The 20,807-nt window shown below is 36.7% G+C and overlaps 1 protein-coding gene across 1 annotated transcript; it reads left to right on the top strand.

Moving 5' to 3' along the window:
• Positions 1-7,191: 7,191 nt before the first annotated feature.
• Positions 7,192-20,395, top strand: LOC126817906 (protein FAM227B; the record flags this gene model as incomplete). Its single annotated transcript, XM_050545079.2, has 9 exons — positions 7,192-7,332; positions 7,574-7,678; positions 9,385-9,511; positions 10,613-10,750; positions 11,915-12,108; positions 14,735-14,890; positions 16,055-16,131; positions 16,809-16,959; positions 17,509-20,395. Coding segments are annotated over 9 exons (1,200 nt in total), but the record flags the coding sequence as incomplete, so codon positions are not given.
• Positions 20,396-20,807: the final 412 nt, after the last annotated feature.

Below are 20,807 nucleotides of genomic sequence, written 5' to 3'. Positions count from 1 at the left end.
ACTTTGATTTAAGCTAAAAATGGAGGAGCGAGAGCCGAGACTTAGCTTCGAACAACCAGTACTGTGGTTGAAATTATTGCACACGTCTTGTCAAACCTTCAAAGACTAATATCTTCGCTCGCATAGAGTAATTTGAATGAAATTTTCAAATTATTCATTTTATATTATCTATTTTAGAACTATTATAGCAAGAATAGCTAGCTCTTTATCTAAAGGGGGGTTGGATGGCTGAATGGTTAGAACGTGCGCGCTGTACCATAAAGTCTGTCATTGAGTCAACTGACGTGGTTTCGAATCCACGGTTGTACGTGGCAAGGAGTAGGGTCGCCTGTCCAACCTCGTGGGTTTTCTCCGGGTCCTCCGTTTTCCTCCCCCTGCTAAAGACCCCTACGCGCAAGCAAATTATTGAAATAAAATTAAACCATATGTTAGTTGTTGAGACACAGACCTGTTTATTTGCACCTTTTGTGTTCTATCTTGAAGATATGACTTTATCCATGATAGTGCGGCACCACAGATCCCAACCGAACATTCCGGCCTTTGAAATAAAATACTATGATCTATAGTATCAAAAGCAGCACTGAGGTCCAAAAGTACTAGGTGTATGGCTAGATTCCTATCCAGTGCCAGGTCAATATCGTTTTTAATTTTAAGTAGAGCCGTCTCTGTACTGTGACCTCGTTTGTAAGCTGATTGAAGTGATTCGTGTAAACCGTTTTCAGACAAATAATTTGAAATTTGAGAAGCAATAACTCTTTCAATAACCTTGCCAATGAATGGTAAGTTGGAAACAGGTCGATAATTCTTACACAGCTGAGGATCAAGGTTTGGTTTCTTCAACAAAGGTGAGATCAGAGCTGACTTTAAGCATACAGGAACAGTACTAGTGGTTATAGAATCATTAACAATGTCAGTAATGATTGGAAGCAGAACCTCCAATACTTTCTCCTCTTTCAGAAGCCAGGTTGGGAGAGGATCAGAATTACATGTAGCAGATTTACTCTTAAGTTTTATCTTCTTGACCTGTTCTTCAGAAACAGTGGTAAATAAATTTAGATTGCACTCTAACGACGGAAGTGGTTCATCAACCTCCGAATCGGAGTCGACCAGACTATCTAGTCCTTTCCTAATATCAGATACTTTAGTTTGGAAAAAAGAACAAAACCTCTCGGCAAGCCCAAGTTCATCAGTTGATGATGGAAGCCGTCGGGTTGTATCGGATGTAAGTGACTGAACACTTTTAAATAAATCACGTGGTTGTGAAGATGATAATTTATTATTATAGTAACTATTCTTGGCAGATCTGATCATAGATATGACCTTTGCAGACTGTGCTCTGTATATCTGGTTATGAACCTCTAACTTGGTTTTACGCCACACTCTTTCGGTTTTTCTACGAATTTTGCGCTCACTATGAATTGCATCATCGTACCAAGGACAATGGCGATTGGATTTTAGCTTCCAAGTTTTCAGTGGCGCATGACAGTCCAATACACTGATAATGCAGGTATCATAATCCTCAACAGATTTAGTTGGATCTCCAATCAGTGTACTATTGAAACATTCTGACAGATCGCTAGAAAAGTCCGCTAGATTTATGTTTCTAAGTTTTCGCGATGTTACTTTCAGCGTCTGGCTTTCGACTGATTATTCCATAAACAGGATGGTGGTCAGAAATAATATCGGGCAATACATCCACGGAGTCAATCAGGTGGTCATCATTCCCGGTGATAATTCAATTAAGAATGTGTCCCTTTACATGTGTAGCTTGATTCACATGCTGAACCAGATTATAGGAATAAAGTAAGTCATTGAATTGGGCAACAATAGGATCACTGGGTTTGTCAATGTGCAAATTAAAATCACCCAGGATAAGTATGGATTCAGGCAGAAGAACAACTTTAGATATAAGCAATTCAAATTCTGATAAAAACTGTCTGTTGGAACATCTATTAGTTGCAGTAGGTGGGGGGTGATAAATCACCAGGACACTCAAATCTGTAGATTTTGTCCAACAATATTCAAAAGACTGTATTTGGGTTAAATCATTATGCTCCACATTCAACTTAATATTACCATTGTACAACAAGCCTATTCCGCCACCTCTAGATGATATTCGGGGTTAATTAATGAAAAGATACCTATCTACACACAGTTCGTTTATAACAGTCGATTCATTTTCTGTTAGCCAAGTTTCTGTGATGGCAAGAAGGTCAATACGGTGTTCTATAACAAACTCAGCCAAGAGTTGTGTCTTATTCTGACCGATCGGGCATTGATTAAGGCAAATTTAAGATTGTTTAATTTCTTTTTGTGATTAAGTTTAACAGATATAAGATTATTAAAGTTTACAGGAATTGCAGGATAGTCATACAGGTGATATGGTCTGTTGCCAGTTATAACAGATATAAACTTTTGTTTTCGACTTCCAGCTCTTTTGCCTCTGGGTTTTTTAAATATATGTAACCGCTTTAAGCAGTCAAAGTCAATGGATGTATGAACAGAATTAACTGATTTAAGTTCTGAAAGCTCACTACGTGAGTATTTAATCATTATGGATTAACCTTTAGTGATATAAAGTGATTTGAACAACATCCTTTGTTTGCTTTCCTTCACACCTCTCTGTTTACAACAATGAGTGTTTTGATGAGTACGGGAGAACAATACGGATTAACAGCAGTTCAGTTACACCAGTTGATCAAAATACTATTTTAGTTTGAAACAATATTTCAACAATAACTTTTAAAATTCAAAAGATTTTTTCAAAATTATTTAACTAAATGATTCCTTACAGTTGGTTGCATTTATATGCAAATATTTGTCACAAACCTATACTTGAAACACACAGAAAAGATCAAAATCTTGAGAGCACAATTACACACAGCTGCCTGTTAGGCGCTTACACACATCTAAATCTTACATAATGTATCTTTAATTGATCTCGTTTAAAACATTTTATTTATTACTAATATCTTAAAACAGGTGGCTCGTATCTTTCAAATAATCGTATTTTAAAACATGGACTGACTCTTATCTAGTTCACTACGGTTTGTAAACTCAAAATTTTATTTTATTTATTTTCTAAATCTAAATTATTAATTAACGTATCCAGACCATAAACAACTCTCGATGCCATCGCTAGCCTGCAATATTTACTGGATTTGAATACTACATTTTGTGATGGATAATTTAACGTAAAAATGGATAATGGAGATCTTGTTTGTTAATGATGACTGAGACTATCCTAAAATTCTATGGCTAATATCTTGGTTCAGCAACAATATGCTCACATTAAATAAAGGACTATAAAAATATTTCCCCAAAATATATATATATATTCCACCTTAAACATACATTATGTGAAAGCTAAATCTGCCTATTGCACATATTTCTTTAGGCCTGAAATGTTATCTAAATTATTAATTAGACATTAATTAACTTATCCAGACCATAATCAACTCTTGATGTCATCGCTAGCCTGCGATATTTTCTGGATTAGAATCCTATCTGCTGCTTAATGCTCATTGATAATTTAATAAAAAAAATTGGATAATCGAGACTATGTTTTTTATCGTATCGACTTTAGTAATGATGATCGAGGCTAGACGCCAAATTCAATCGCTAAAATTAATGATTAAATGGATAATCAAGACTATGCTGTTATCGTACTGACTTTAGTAATGATGATCAAGGCTAGCCGGAAATTTCAACCGCTTAGTTCTCGGTTCATAGTGGATCAATTTGACTGAAATTTTCAGCAAATTGTCTTTACGTTATATAGTTTTTAACTATTATAGTGAGAACTGTCAGCTCTTTATCTAATCTCCCATAATGTATCTTTAACATTGATTAGCATTAGGAACACACATGATTGATTCTCTGGAAGACAGGTTGGGGAAAATTGAAAATACTTTAAGAAATTTTGCTGATGAAATAGTTACCGATCAAAACCGAGGAATGGAAATTGGTGATGGTTACTTTCACTCCCCAGCTAAAAGTAAGATTTGGATTTAGTTATCGTTTACTTAAACATACATTAAGCAAGAGGTAAATCTGCCTATAGCAGGTCTTTCTTTAGGCCTGAAATGTTATATAATTATTAATTAGACATTTTATTAACATGGAAAGACTTTAATCAACTCTCGATGCCATCTTATGTGTCCGATTTTCATTGGATTTGAATTGTATCTACTGTTCAATGCCCATTGATGATTAACTGTAACAATGAATAATCAAGACTTTGTTAATTAGCATGATAGCGGTGACAATGACAAACGAAACTACAGACTGGAAGATCTAGCACAACAACAGGAAGCACATACCCTAGTAACTACAAAAGTGAGTTACTAGGTTTTGCCTTTTGACGGGAGAGTATCGGGATGATGAGATGTGAATTATATGTTAATCTCAAAATAACCAACGTATCGGGATAATGTGAATCATATGTTAGTCTCAAGGTATCGTGTTGACCAGATGTTTGACCCCATTCCACTAATCTTGTTTGTTAAAACCAATTTCAGCTTTTATAACAGAAACTTCGGAAACTGAAGGACTAAAATCTCGGGGGAGCTCAAAAGGACACAAAAGTCTTGTAAGTTATTTTAGAATTTCTTATGATTTACTTTATAAACATGTAAAATCGTCACCCATTGTGTAATTTTAATGGAAATGGCTAATTTTCACTTCTTAATCAGCGTACCTAATTAACAAAAAAATTAAAAATATTAGCGATAGATAATCTTCTAGTTTTGATTTAGTCAGATTAAAACGATGGCTATGAAAAGATATATAGGTGTCACTTGTTTGTTTATATTTGTAAATTCAAGCATGTGAGGTGTGATATTCCGTTTAGAGACTCAAGGTCACCGGAAAAGTTTCAGAAGGTTTTTAAATGATGCAAGTAATTATGTCAACATTACTTTTAAATAAGTATAACAGGAACCCGAACGTCAATATTACCTGCAACAGGTAAATCTCAACCTCAGTAATTTCTGGCGTTCTCCGTGGGTAGTCGTAACTTTCCGTCAATAAACAATCTGACATCATTTTAGTCCTTCTGCTCATATTCTAGTCTATATTTATATGAGAAGGACTAAAATGATGTCAGATTGTTTATTGACGGAAAGTTACGACTACCTGTTGCAGGTAATATTGACACTTGAGTTCGTGTTATACTTATGGAAAGGATATGTTGACATAATTACTTGCATTATCTAAAAAAATTTGAACTAGTTAAAATGTTTTTTCTTTCTCTGTAGGATTTAGCAGAATCTATGATCGAAGCAAGGAAGGGTTCATTAGAATACTGTACATTTCCTGGTTTCCGTGCCAATGAATCAATTGAGTTACCAAGTCAACTAGAAGCACCACCTATATTAGACAGAGTTACCAAAGCACAAGATTTTAATGTAAGGCCACACAAAATAAATATTCCCAATCTATATAGATCTATATTTTGTTTCATTTTTTTATACTTTCGATAGCCTACACTACATGAAGATCTGACCAGTTGTAGTGGATGGTCGTGTCAGATGTCATACAAGCCGCTTTTGACCTTATGACATCAGACATTTGATTAACCAATCATCAGCGTTGGTGTTTCTAGTGGGTTACCCACAGTTCCGTGCACCTCACACCAAACACTCGTTATAACAGAGTGTTTCATTGGTTATTCCCTCACATTATCAAGAACGCGGGTTATATAACAACTCTTCCAGATGATAGTGTAGTAAAGACAAGTAAAACGAAATTTTGAACTATAAAAAAATGAAATGAAATAGGATCTGTGTTTTAAGTACATAATGCAAAATATTCTGGTTCTCAAGACAAACCACGTCGGATAATCCTGATGAAGTTTCTCGGTCAATGCAGGTATCGAACACGCAACCTTCAGGCTAGCGAGTCAGCATGTTACCCACTTAGCCACCGTGGCTCCCCGTGCTTTTTTTGCTTTTATCTGTAACTATACTCATTTTCCTATAGGATCATTCCATTTCAAGTGGGTCAATTTCAGAAAGTTGGGAAATCGCCCCCCTCGAACAAATCTGGAAAAAATATATGTTATTATACATGTAAAAATTAGAAACTATGCAAAATTTGTGGTCTGTAGCTTGAACATTGACTGAGATAAGGGCATTTGAGTTTTATGAGTTACCACTAAGTTTTCAAAACTTGATTTCCCACCCCTGGCCCACTTGACATGGAATGACCCTATAGTATCATTAATCAGTATTCATAATAACACAACTTTATGGATTTACTACGTCTTATAGTCGGAGCAGATTTCATTACTTCTTATTTTCTTACATGCAACGTTTCAATACTCTTATAGGTATCTTTATCAAACACTGATCAATGATGAATTTAACCATACATGTCATGTACATTCATGTGTAAAACAAATCGTACAATAAAAACAAACAACAATCAGGTTGCTAGTATAATAAACCAGTTATAGTTAAACATATAAATAAGTTATATTATTAAAGATACATTATGGGAGATTAAATAAAGAGCTGGTAGTTCGCACTATAATAATTAAAAAATAGATAATGTAAAGGGAATATGCTGAAAATTTCAGTCAAATTGATCCACCTTGTACCTAGTATTTAGCAATTGAATTTTGGGCCTGACTTCGGTCATCATTACTAATGTCGGTACGATAAAAAATCATAGTCTCGACTATCCATTTTTTGATTTAATCAGAAGCAGCAGACCAGCTTAGAATCCAGTAAGTATAGCAGGCTAGCGATAAGTTAACTGGATAAGTTAATTAATGTCTAATTATTTTAATAATTTAGATAACATTTCAGGCCTGCAATTGGCATATTTACCTCTTGCATAATGTATGTTTAAAGAAGTCGTTATCATGTTACATATCTAAGCTGGATACCAGTTTATTTACAAGCAGTACTTAATTGTTTTCTCTATCTATGAACAAAAGCATATCTCCAATTGTTTTCACCAATCTTGGTGATTGGGTGGCTGTGTGGTCTTAATGCATACAGTTGAGATCATAAGATCTGTCGTTGAGTCAAGGGTTCGTTGTTTTGTTCCCAGACCTCAGCTTCGTATCCACCTGGGTTTTGTCCAGGCCCAACGATTTCCTTCAACTGCTATCGACCCCTACTTATACCTAATAAAATGTGCCACATGGAATGGCATATATAGACCATAAACTTCATTTCTCTCTCTCTCTCTCTCTCTCTCTCTCTCTCTCTTTTCCAGCCTGGTTTCACGAAGTTTTGGAAGAAGATATTTCTATCAGAAGCATCTGTAGCTGTTATTCAGGATACATTTTGGTGGATCTTTCTTGACCGTTTTAATAAAGAGGTTAGTTTTTGCGGAAGTATTTTTATAGGCCACATAGCCATGGTGACTCAATGAAAAAGCGAGGACCTGTGTATACTTGGCTTGCACGTAAAAGATCCCTTTGCAATTGGAATTTGATATAAGAGTAGGCCATAGGGCAAAATTTCCCTCATAGCACACTGAATGGCATATGCTCGTCTTCATTAGCCCAGTGGGAACAGAACAGTAGGACGTTAAACCCCATTTTATTTGATTTTTGTAGAAAGGACTCGATGGTGATAAAGATCTGGTATTTGATCGAGTAGCTGATAGTTTTGTAGCGTTGTTTACTACTATAAATACAGATGTTAAAGATAAAGTGCTACCGGTAAGTAAAATTTAATCTGATTACAATACAGATCTATATTTCGTTTTGATTTTTATACTTTCGATGGCCTACACTACATGAAGATCTGACCGGTTATACTAGAAGGTCGCGTCACAGGTCGTATGAGCGGCTTTTGACCCTATGACGTCAGGCCTTGGGTAATCAATCAGCATTGACATTTCTAGTGGTTTACCCACAGTTCCGTGCATTGCCACTCAAGAAGCTGCTGTACAAGATGGTTTCATTGGCTAATCCATCACGCCATCCAGAACTCTTGTACTAAAGACAGGTAAAACGAAATTTTGAACAATAAAAAACGAAACGAAATAGGATCTGTGTTTTAATCAGATTGGGTAATATTATATAGAGGATATTTGTCGTTTTAGAGTGAATAACATATTTTATTTCATCGAGAAGCAAGAAAACTTATATTTTCACGAATGCTACGCATTCGTGAAAATATAAACGTTTTCTTGCTTAGAGATGAAATAAAATATGTTATTCACAACAAAACGATAAATGTTCTATTTATTTTATGGTTTTACAATCATTTTAGGTAAAAACAACATGGACTACTTTAGCCAGTGGAATAACACTTTTATTTCACTGATAAAATGTGGTATTCCACTACTGATCATAAAATAAAAATTGATATTTTATTGATTCTCTTGGAGGTTGGGGATTGAATGGTAGATAGATCTAATGTGGTTTAATTGGTTCTCACACTTGTAAGGACAAGAAGCAGGGCTGTTCATCAAGCTCTTGCCTTTTCTCTGGTTTCTCCAGTTTCATCCCACTGCTAAAGATCCCTATGTGTAAGCAAATTAAATTAGTATTTGACATATGCCATATCTTTGTAAATACTGAACAGAATTGAACCCTTGTTAGATATATATTCCTTTTAGAGATTCAGCTTACACAATTCATCTAGTCGTAGGATGAAAATTTAGATATGTATTGTAGGTTTACTCAGACTGTATGCTATGTATTGTAGGTTTACCCCAATTGTTACGCCCAATCACTGTATGCTATGTATTGTAGGTCTACCCCGATTGTTACGCCCAATCACTGTATGCTATGTATTGTAGGTCTACCCCAATTGCTATGCCAAATCACTGTATGCTATGTATTGTAGGTTTACCCCAATTGTTACGCCCAATCACTGTATGCTATGTATTGTAGGTCTACCCCGATTGTTACGCCCAATCACTGTATGCTATGTATTGTAGGTCTACCCCAATTGCTATGCCCAATCACTGTATGCTATGTATTGTAGGTTTACCCCAATTGTTACGCCCAATCACTGTATGCTATGTATTGTAGGTTTACCCCAATTGTTACGCCCAATCACTGTATGCTATGTATTGTAGGTTTACCCCAATTGTTACGCCCAATCACTGTATGCTATGTATTGTAGGTCTACCCCGATTGTTACGCCCAATCACTGTATGCTATGTATTGTAGGTTTACCCCAATTGTTACGCCCAATCACTGTATGCTATGTATTGTAGGTCTACCCCGATTGTTACGCCCAATCACTGTATGCTATGTATTGTAGGTCTACCCCGATTGCTATGCCCAATCACTGTATGCTATGTATTGTAGGTTTACCCCAATTGCTATGCCCAATCATTGTATGCTATATATATTGTAGGTTTACCCTGATTGTTACATATGCCCAATCACTGTATGCTATTGTATTGTAGGTCTACCCCGATTGCTATGCCCAATCACTGTATGCTTTGTATTGTGAAGCGTTTCCCGAATCAACACCAACTTTTGACGAAGATTTTAAACAGTATCTGGTTAACTTGGCCCATGAGTGGATAACTGGTGAGATAAGAAACATGTTCTTTATACCTTTAAACATACATTATTCAACAGCTAAATCTGCTGGTCTTTCTTTAGTCCTTAAATCTTATAAAAAATATTAAAGTTACATTATGGAAGATTAGATAAAGAGCTGGCAGTTCTCACTATAATAGTTAAAACCTAGAAAATGTAAAGGCCATTTGCTGAAAATTTCAGACAAATTGATCCACTCTGAACCAAGATTTTAGCGATTGAATTTTGGATCTAGCCTCCATCATCATACTATGTCCGTTGGAACGATAAAAAAACATAGTCTCGATTATCTATTTTTTTATTTAATTATCAATGAGCGTTAATCAGCAGATAGGATTCTAATCCAGTAAATATCGCAGGCTAGCAATGACATGTAGAGTTGATTATGGGCTGGATAAGTTAATTAATGTCTAATTAATACTTTAGATAACATTTCAGGCCTAAAGAAAGACATACAATTGGCAGATTTAGCTCTTGCATAATGTATATGTTTAACCATAATCAACTCTCAATGCCATCAGAGGTTTGAGATTTTAATTAAATTAATGAGAAAGGTTCAGCCATTTAATGATTTGATTTTAATGTGAAGAAGCGAGGCTAAGCCTCGAATATACCAGTACAGTGAGAAGCAAGGCTAAGCCTCAAATATACCATTACCACGGTTACGAATATACGTTGATAAACAATTGATGCATACATCTTGTCAAAAATACAAACAGTGATAACTTGGCTTGGCTAAGAATAAATTAATTTGAATGAAATTTTCAATATATTCATTTTGCATTATCTATTTTTGAACTATTATAGCAAAAACGGCCAGCTCTTTATCTAAATAATGTATTTTTAACTTAAATTTATTATCTTGTTTTAATATACTACCTGCTTACATTTTAAGTGATAATTATGATTTATTCAGGTAAGTTCATTAAACAGCCTATATGAACTTCTCTCTCTCTCTCTCTCTCTCTCTCTCTCTCTCTCTCTCTCTCTCTCTCTCTCTCTCACACACACACACACACATTTTAAGTGATAATTATGGTTTATTCAGGTAAGTTCATGAAACAGCCTATATGAAGTTTTATGATTTAGGTTTGAAGCCAGTTCCAGGAACGTATAATAATTGGAATGTCAATGGACTGAAACCAGGTGTGCCAAAAGGTACCAAAGCAGATGAAAATGTTGTTGCTGCAAAACAAATGATTCAGGCAGCGGCTCTAAACAAGAATGGTATGTATACCATGACAAGGGTGGACGTATCCATGACAGGTGGACCTATTACCATGACAGGAGTAGAGCTGTTTTACTGTATAAACATGACAGGGGTGAATCTGTTTTATCATGACAGGAGTAGAGCTGTTTTACCATGACAGGGGTGGACCTGTTTTACTGTTTAACCATGACAACAGGGTGGACCTGTTTTACTGTTTAACCATGACAAGGGTGGACCTGTTTTACTGTTTAACCATGACAACAGGGTGGACCTGTTTTACTGTTTAACCATGACAGGGGTGGACCTGTTTTACTGTATAACCATGACAACGGGGTGAACCTGTTGTAGTGTGTATAATCATAACCTGGGGGAGGGGGGGGAGAGACGTGTTTTGCCATGTATAACCTAACCAGAAAGAGGTGGACCTGTTTTACTGTGTATAACCAGGACCAGGATTGGGGTAGATTTATTTCACATGGCCACCTGGAGATTTCGCCAAGATCACGGGATGTTAACAGGGTTAGTGCACATGATTGTTGCCGAAGATTGTGTGTTAGGGTAAGTACGGCCTAGGACTAAGTCTTGGGTTAAGTAAAGGCCTAGGACTAGGTCTTGGGTTAGGGTAAGGCCTAGGACTAGGTCTTGGATTAGGGTAAGGCCTAGGACTAGGTCTTGGATTAGGGTAAGGCCTAGGACTAGGTCTTGGATTAGGGTTGCTAGCCATGTGTACATCTTGTTACCTATAGCAAAATCTGCAGATGGCCATGTGGAAATTGATCTAAGTGAGTGAGTGTGAGGCGTGTTTTATCATGGATAACCCACCACACTTATCTCATTAGTCTGGTTGGTACGGAAAATTAGGTTGTTAAACCCTGTTTCACTTTAATATGTGTTTGTGTGTGGGGGGCGGGGGTGGGAGCGGAATGGTTAACAAGGTCTGTCGTTGAGTCAAATGGTGTGGTTTTGATTCACCACTTGTATGTGAGTAAGATCGCCTGCCCAACCTTATGGGTTTTCTCCAGGTCCTCCAGTTTCCTCCCACTGTTAAAGACCCCTACGCGCAAGCGAATTATTGAAATAAAATTAAACCATTTGTTAGTCCCGGAATGACCTAGTTTGTGTCGAGTGGACGTTAAACCCCATTTCTCTCTCTTATAATACCAAGTATCTTGTTGTTTCAGTATCAATAACGTTGGATATTGAATCATTTACGAAGTTAGTAGATCGTCTAGGTAACGACAAACAGACGAGTCCGTCGATATCTCCGCATGGTTTTACTAGAGAATCAACTAAAACAACTACCATTACGTCTGGTTCATGGAACACACCATTACCTACCACACAAACTAAGTTGAGGGTCAAACAAGTCATAGAGGTAATGATCAACATTTAACCTTGACCTTTTACACCAATAGTTCTTTTGACAGAAGTTAAAGCATAGAAGGGCAGACCCAGGAATTTTTGCAGCACAAGGTTTGCCAGGTTCCTGTTAAGGAAATTTGACAGTTGACAATGCATTATGCCATCATCGTCTCCATATTTTGTAGGCATACATACACACTGAGCTTTAAAAAGAAAGAAATCTAACCCCCTGTTTGACATCAATTTTTTATACGCCCACATTTTCATGTGGACGTATTATGCCGTTGCCCCTGTCCGTCCGGACGTCCGTCCACAATTGTTTGTGGACTCTCTACAGGTCACAATTCTTATCCGATTTTGACGAAACTTGAAATATAGGTTTATCCCCAAAAGATCTCGGCTGCTTTCGATATTGGCATGTATCGGATCGAAACTTCATGGATTATGGCCCCTGATTGTACGAAAAATCACGTTTTTAGCTTGTGGACCCTATAAAGGTCACAATTTTTATCCGATTTATTTGAAACTTGAAATGTGAGTTTATAACCTAAAAATCTCGGATCCTTTTGATATTCGCGCATATCGGACCGTAACTTTTTGAATTATGGCCCCTGATTGTACGAAAAATCGCATTTTTAGCTTGTGGACCCTATAGAGGTCATAATTTTTATCCGATTTAAAAAACCGTAGTATTATATCACCGTTACACCCTAAGGATGGCTGAGTTCGAATTTCGTGAAAATCGGACCAAAAGTGACAGACAAAGTGGCAGCCGTTCGTCTCAAATAGCGTAAAAATATGGTATATCAAGGTTGTGGACCCTATAGAGGTCACAATTTTTGTCAGATTTATTTGAAACTTGAAATATAAGTTTATAACCTAAAGATCTCGGTTCCTTTCGATATTCGCGCATATCGGACCGTAACTTTCTGAATTATGGCCCCTGATTGTACGAAAAATCGCATTTTTAGCTTGTGGACCCTATAGAGGTCATAATTTTTATCCGATTTAAAAAAAACGTAGTATTATATCACCGTTACACCCTAAGGATGGCTGAGTTCGAATTTCGTGAAAATCGGACCAAAAGTGACAGACAAAGTGGCAGCCGTTTGTCTCAAATAGCGTAAAAATATGGTATATCAAGGTTGTGGACCCTATAGAGGTCACAATTTTTATCAGATTTATTTGAAACTTGAAATATAAGTTTATAACCTAAAGATCTCGGCTCCTTTCGATATTCGCGCATATAGGACCGTAACTTTCTAAATTATGGCCCCTGATTGTACGAAAAATCGCGTTTTTAGCTTGTGGACCCTATAGAGGTCATAATTTTTTATCCGATTTAAAAAACCGTATTATTATATCACCGTTACACCCTAAGGATGGCTGAGTTTGAATTTCGTGAAACTCGCCCAAAATTGACAGACAAAATGGCCGCTGTTCGTTCTCAAATAGCGTAAGAATATGGTATATCAAGGTTGTGGACCCTATAGGGGTCACAATTTTTATCAGATTTATTTGAAACTTGAAATATAAGTTTATAACCCAAAGATCTCAGATCCTTTAGATATTTGCGCATATCAGACCATAACTTCCTGAATTATGGCCCCTGATTGTGCGAAAAATCGCGTTTTTAGCTTGTGGACCCTATAGAGGTCATAATTTTTATCCGATATAAAAAACGTATTATTATATGTAAAAATAGGGTTTATCAAAGTTGTGGACCCTATAGAAGTCACAATTTTTATCCGATTTTGTTGAAACTTAAAATGTAAGTTTATAACACAAAGATCTCGGTTCCTCTCGATATTTGCGCATATCGAATTGTAATTTCCTGAATTATGGCCCTTGATTGTAGGAAAAATCACTTTCTTCTTAGCTTGTTCTCTATCCATCTCTCGAAAATGTGGGCGTATCCTGCCTGGCAGCCGCTGGTATAATGAATTAATAGGGTCATATTGTGATTTAATTTCATTGATGTAAAACATTAATTGTGATATCACACTTGTCTATATCATTATATCGCGCTTTGAATGTCCATTCCACCCCACCATCTGATGATAAAGCACATGTTCGTTTCTCATAAAAAATTTCCCTCATAGCACGCTGTATGCTGTATGCTCGTCTTCATTAGCCCAGTCGGAGTAGAACCTTAAACCCCCATTTCATTTTTATATAAAAAAAACAAACGGTTTTTCGATAGGCCTACCTACTAGTTTCACCGTATCAAGTTTATTAAGGGGGGTTGGATGGCGGAATGGTTAGCACATGCGCGCTGTATCATAAGGCCTGTCATTGAGTCAACTGGCATGGTTTCGAATCCTTGGTTGTACGCGACAAGAAGTAGGTTTTTTTTCCGTGGTCCTCCGGTTTCCTCCCACTGCTAAAGACCCCTATGCGCAAGCGACTTATTGAAATAAATTTAAACCATATGTAAGTCCCGAAATGACCTAGTTTGTGTCAAGTGGACGTTAAACCCCATTTCTCTCTCCCTCTCTCTCTCTCCCTCCATCTCTCTCTCTCTCTCTCCCTCTCTCTCTCTCTCTCCCTCTCTCTCTCTCCACCTCTCTCTCTCTCTCTCTCTCTCTCCCTCTCTCTCTATTTTTATTTAAATTCACATTTTATTTTGATCATTACAGTCACATCAAATAGGACCTGGGCCGGAGTATGAAAGAGTTAAATTCAACACCCAGGGACGAAGCCCTTTAATCTCACATTATCTGTATATGAGACAACTGAGGGATCTAAAACAACCAGGACAGAAGCTCCGCAGAACAGAGATTGCCAAATTACCATATCCTTTTATTATATGCACACAGTTAATGTCTGATTGACTTCGGGAGCCACGGTGGCTAAGTGGGTAAGTCACTGGCTCGCTAGCCTGGAGGTCGTGTATTCGATCCCTGCTTTGACCGAGAAAGTTCATTACGATTTTCCGATGTGGTTTCCCTTGTCAGTGATGCATTGCGGAGGGCCTGACGGGGACAGCTGTCAAGTCGTTGGCATGGGAAGAAAAACCGAGGTCCTGTGTATACATTGGTGTGCACGTAAAAGATCCCTAGCAGTTTGAATTCGATATAAGAGTAGGCCATAGTGCCGCTGCCCGGGCAAAATTTCCCTCATAGCACACTGTATGGCGTATGCCCCTCTTCATTAGGCCTGTTTCATTCTCTCAGATATTTAGGGAGACAGGGGGCTTGGATGGACGAATGGTTAGCACATGCGCGTTGTATCATGAAATCTGTCATTGAGTCAGTTGGGGTGGTTTCGATTCCCATTTGTACGTGACAAGGAGTAGGGTCGCCTGTCCAAACTCGTGGGTGTCCGGGTCCTCCGGTTTCCTCCCACTGCTAAAAAGACCCTTACGTGCAAGCGAATTATTGAAATAAAAATTAAACTATACGTTAAACGCCATTTTTCTCTCTCTCTCTTTAGGGAGACAGGAGGTAAAATAGACCAAAACTAGATAATGTAAAGGGTATTTGTTGAAAATTTCAGTCAAATTGATCCTCTATGAACCAAGATTTCATCATTACTAAAATCCGTACAATAAAAAACATAATCTTGATTATACATTTCCTGATTAAATTATGAATGGAAGTCGAACAGGAAATCGGAACCTAATCCAATAAACATCGCAGGCTAGCGATGACATCAAGAGTTGATTATGGTCTGGATAAGTTAATAAATGTCTAATAACTTAGATAACATTTCAGGCCTAAAGAATGACCTACAATAGGCAGATTTAGCTCTTGCATAATGTATGTTTAATTATGAAGGATTTATATTTAACAAATCATGCTTCGCTCTACATATTACTTCCAATCTATTGTACAAAAAATCTCTGTAATATTATCAATATTTCCATTTCCGTCAAAAAACTGTGAAAGACACTTTTAGATATATTTGGTTATATTCCGATAAAACTACCATATTTGATTTCTTTAACTATTGTAACACCACCAGGCCAGACATACCAACAGTTAATACAGAACACATTGTCATTATCTAACGCTCTTAGTAAAGAATATCAGAAGTAAGTATATATATATACAGGCCTGGAATCAATAGGTGGGTTAGTATACAGGCCTAGAATCAATAGGTTTTCTGGACCATCCGAATGTCTCAGCACTCTTTACCTGTCAGTCTAGCAGACTCTACATTTGACAAGATTTGAACCTGGGACGTTCTAGCAAGAGTTTATTACTTTGACCACTCAACTAAGATAGCCCCTGGAATTTTATAAGGAAGACATTGATGCCTTCAAAATGGAATATTAAAAAAATTTGTGACGGCTTTCAAACTTCAGGAAATCACTGAGGCCTTCCGATTTTTCCTGAACATGAATAGTTCTCTCCATTTTTAAAAATAGACTAAAAATGACATATAGTGGTGTTAGCCCCAGATATTATCTTTCATTTTCAGAGACCTTGTTCCATAACATTTTCAACCGTTTGCCCGCCAAATTGGATTTTACAAAAAAAACCTTCAATTCTATATTTAGTCCCCATTTTGATTCTGTTTTTTTAAAACCTTTTTTTTTGGTTTTGAACCTACTCTAAATGACAACAATCCCTATGGAGCTGATTTTTTAATTTCGATTTCGTTTACTCCGGTTTCACTTTGAATTTTTTAACCTTTTTTAGACTTTTGACCTAATATGACCCTTGACTTTTGCATATATGGTGACCCTGTTGTCTTCTATATTTATAGAATCTGTGATGAAACAAATCAGGGTATTATAGATCTCGAGAGACGGAAAGTAGAAATGAATAAAGAAATCGATGCCTTACAGAAAGAACTCTTATTCACACGAAACCCACACGATTTAAAAATATTATGTGAAAAAATAGCCGCTTTACGGGTAAGTACAATAATACTGATAGAATAATCAACCAATGATCTACAATTAAATGTTTATATATTTCCCTAAAACGGACACACTAAACAAATGACACGGCTGTATCAATCGCGGTCGTAATTCGCCTAGTGTGTCCACTGTCATAAGGCTGAATCAAACATCAGTGTCAAGTTTCGCCTAGTGTGTCTCCCAGTGGCATAGCGCGTGTGCATTGTATCATAAGGTCTGTCATTGAGTCAACAGGTGTGGTTTCAATTCCCCGGTTGTACATGACAAGGAGAAGGGTCGCCTGTCCAACCATGTGAGTTTTCTCCGGGTCCTGCTAAAGACCCCTACGCGCAAACGAATTACTGAAATAAAATTGAACCATTTGCTAATCCTGAAATGACCTAGTTTGTGTGAGTGGACATTAAACCCCATTTCTCTCTCTCTCTCTCAATAGTAGTTGGTGCAGAGAGTTAAACCCTATTATTTCATTTTTTACCTTTTAAGGTCATGTTACGGTTAAATGTTAATATCAATTAATATTCTTGAAATATCTTTTAATAACAGGAAAAAAGTAAAGAACTTCCCATGACAGTTGATTCCAAATCATCTGAGATGTCTGATTCCAGAGCGAGTAGTATTATAGAAGACAACTTGATCAAATCACCCAAATCATAATAGACCTATGTACTAATCAATGTATTTATTATAAGGGAAAACATGTCCGAGAATACAGGGTTCCTGTTTCAACAGTTTACTACAAACAGTAATAACTTGGCTCAGAATTAAGTAATTTGAATGAAATTTTCAATATTTTCATTATCTATTTTTTTGCTATTTTAATACGCCCACATGGAAATGTGGTCGTATATTGCTGTCGCCCCCGTCCGTCCGTCTGTCCGTCCGTCCGTCCAGCGTCCACAATTTCTTGTGAACACTCTACAGACTACATTTATCATCTGATTGATTTGAAATTGTTATATGTTGTTTGCATTAGTGAGATGAAGAAGCCTATTTAATTTCAATAACTTCCGTTAATTTCTTCTAGAGTTATGGCCCTTGTTTCACTTTGTTGCACCTTGTGAACGCTCTAACGACAAAAGTTATCGACCGATCTATATGAAATTTATATGCATCATTTAAATTAGTAAAACAAAGAAGCCTATTGAATTTCATCAATTTCCGTTAATTACATCTAGAGTTATGGCCCTTGTTTCACTTTGTTGAATCTTGTGAACGCTCTAATGACAAAAGTTATCAACCGATCTGTATGATATTGATATGCATCATTTAAATTAGTGAAATGAAGAATCCTATTGAATTTCAGCAATTTCCGTTAATTTCTTCTGGAGTTATGGCCCTTGTTTCACTTTGTTGCACCTTGTGATCGTCTAACGACAAAAGTTATCAACCGATCTGTATGAAATGTATAAGCATCATTTAAATTAGTAAAACAAAGAAGCCTATTGAATTTCATCAATTTCTGTTAATTACATCTAGAGTTATGGCCCTTGTTTCACTTTGTTGAATCTTGTGAACGCTCTAATGACAAAGGTTATCAACCGATCTGTATGATAGTGATATGCATTATTTAAATTAGTGAATTGAAGAATCCTATTGAATTTCAGCAAATTCCGTTAATTTCTTTTGGAGTTATGGCCCTTGTTTCACTTTGTTGCACCTTGTGAATATGTTGTTTGCATTAGTGAGATGAAGAAGCCTATTTAATTTCAATAACTTCCGTTAATTTCTTCTAGAGTTATGGCCCTTGTTTCACTTTGTTGCACCTTGTGAACGCTCTAACGACAAAAGTTATCAACCGATCTGTATGAAATTTATATGCATCATTTAAATTAGTAAAACAAAGAAGCCTATTGAATTTCAGCAATTTCCGTTAATTACATCTAGAGTTATGGCCCTTGTTTCACTTTGTTGAATCTTGTGAACGCTCTAATGTCAACAGTTATCATCTGATCTGTTTGAAATTGATATGCATCATTTAAATTAATGAAACGAAGAAGCCTATTGAATTTCATCAATTTCCGCTAATTACGCTGTGAGTTATGGCCCTTGTTTCACTTTGTTGTACCTTGTAAATGCTCTAACGACAAAAGTTATCATCCGATCTGTATGAAATTTGTATGCATTATTTGAATTAGTAAAACGAAAAATTTCTGTAGATTACTTCCAGAGTTACGGCCCTTGTTTTAGTTTTTAGAACCTTGTGAACCCTCAAACGACAAAAATTATAATGTCATCTGTATGAAATTATCTATTAAATTCCCCTAATTACCTACAAAAGAATAAATATGTGACGACCCTTGTCGACTGCTCGGACGAGTTAGCTGCTGTGGGCGTATGTTTAGTTGCCTGGCAACCTATCTTTGGCTTACATGTACCAATGTGCTCTTTCACTCCCTATCTCTCCTATTTTTCCCAAAGAAATAAGAATAAAATTTTGAACAGGTGTTTTTGAAGAACAGAATATCAAGTTGGTGTGGTCTTGGGTCAGTATGCTGAAAGGGCCATAACTCTTGCAGTCATATACGGAGGCAGACCACCATTAATTTCCCCATTGACTTCAATGTTAATTCTGGCCTCTTTGCCCACCTCCAACTTTTCCCCAAATTTTCGTTGGGCTGAATGCTTTCCACTACAGACAGAGGAACAAATGGTCATGTCTTTGCACTAAAATTTGTATGAGGTTGACCACCAAAATTTTGAGATACACAAACTTGAAGAAGCATACTAAAAACATGTAACTAGTTGCCGTACATATCGCCGTAGCTAACCTGATAACCCTCTTATCCTTCCGCCTCAAAATCATGAATATTTACCAAAACCTGGCAGAAAATGTTAATTCAAACCCTCTTCATCCATTCTAGACCAAAAAATCAACACAAATGGGCATGCAAAAGGGGAGAAAAGAGAGAGAGAGAGAGAATTGCTATAAATAGACGAACTACAATTCGTGGGTACCGAGATGATGAAATTTAATGGTGGTCTGCCTCCTATATATAATCCTGCTAGAATATGTTAAATTGTTTCAGTGGCATTTAGTAATTGAACTGGAATAAACAGATCACAATTCTATAGAATAAAATTACTGCTTATTACTGAGCGACGTTTCGACTAGGCTTCTCTAAATATGTTAGTGTGAAATCCATTTGAAGTGGACATTATTTTCTCTTTAAATGATACCCCCCTCTGTCTTTTAGCTGAGGGGAATATAACAAGTTTTCATACAAACCCGTCTATTCCTTACTTAGCTTTAGTCCTCAACAGGCATTTAGTAATTGTTCTTCCTTAACGACAAGTATCCTACGCTGATATCAATGGTTTTTGTTTGTTAAAGTTTTAGCAACATATAATTTTAGTGATATGTTATAAGATATATAAGCTGTGATAATATTTATTTATAATAAAAACTGATACCTAATGATATTGGTTATTTCTTTCTTTTTGGTGGATTGGGAGCCACGGTGGTTCGGTGGGTAGGATGCTGGCTTGCTAACCTGGAGATCCTTTGATCGATCCCTACGTCAGAATTTTCCTGGATAGTTCCCAGTTGTCAGTGGTGTAGGACGGAGGGCCTGACAAGGGGGAATGTATAGTGGGACAAAAAAACGAGGTCCCGTGCACACACTGGTGTGCTCGTAAAAGAACCAATGACAGTTAGAATTTGAATTAAGAGTAGGCCATAGCGCTGCTGTCCAGGCAAACTGTCCCCCATAGCACACTTCATTAGTCCAGTAGGACGTTATACCCTACTTCATAGTCCCCAAGGGTCATTGTCAGTTTTGTGTAGTCCTTCGAAATGGACATAAAACTGAGGTCTAACCATGTACACGTTGGAGTGTATATAA

The sequence above is a fragment of the Patella vulgata genome, chromosome 4, assembly GCF_932274485.2.
Source record: "Patella vulgata chromosome 4, xgPatVulg1.2, whole genome shotgun sequence".
Lineage (NCBI taxonomy): Eukaryota > Metazoa > Mollusca > Gastropoda > Patellidae > Patella > Patella vulgata.
Note: the sequence above shows the minus strand (reverse complement) of the source record. Positions and strands in the feature narration are given on the sequence as shown.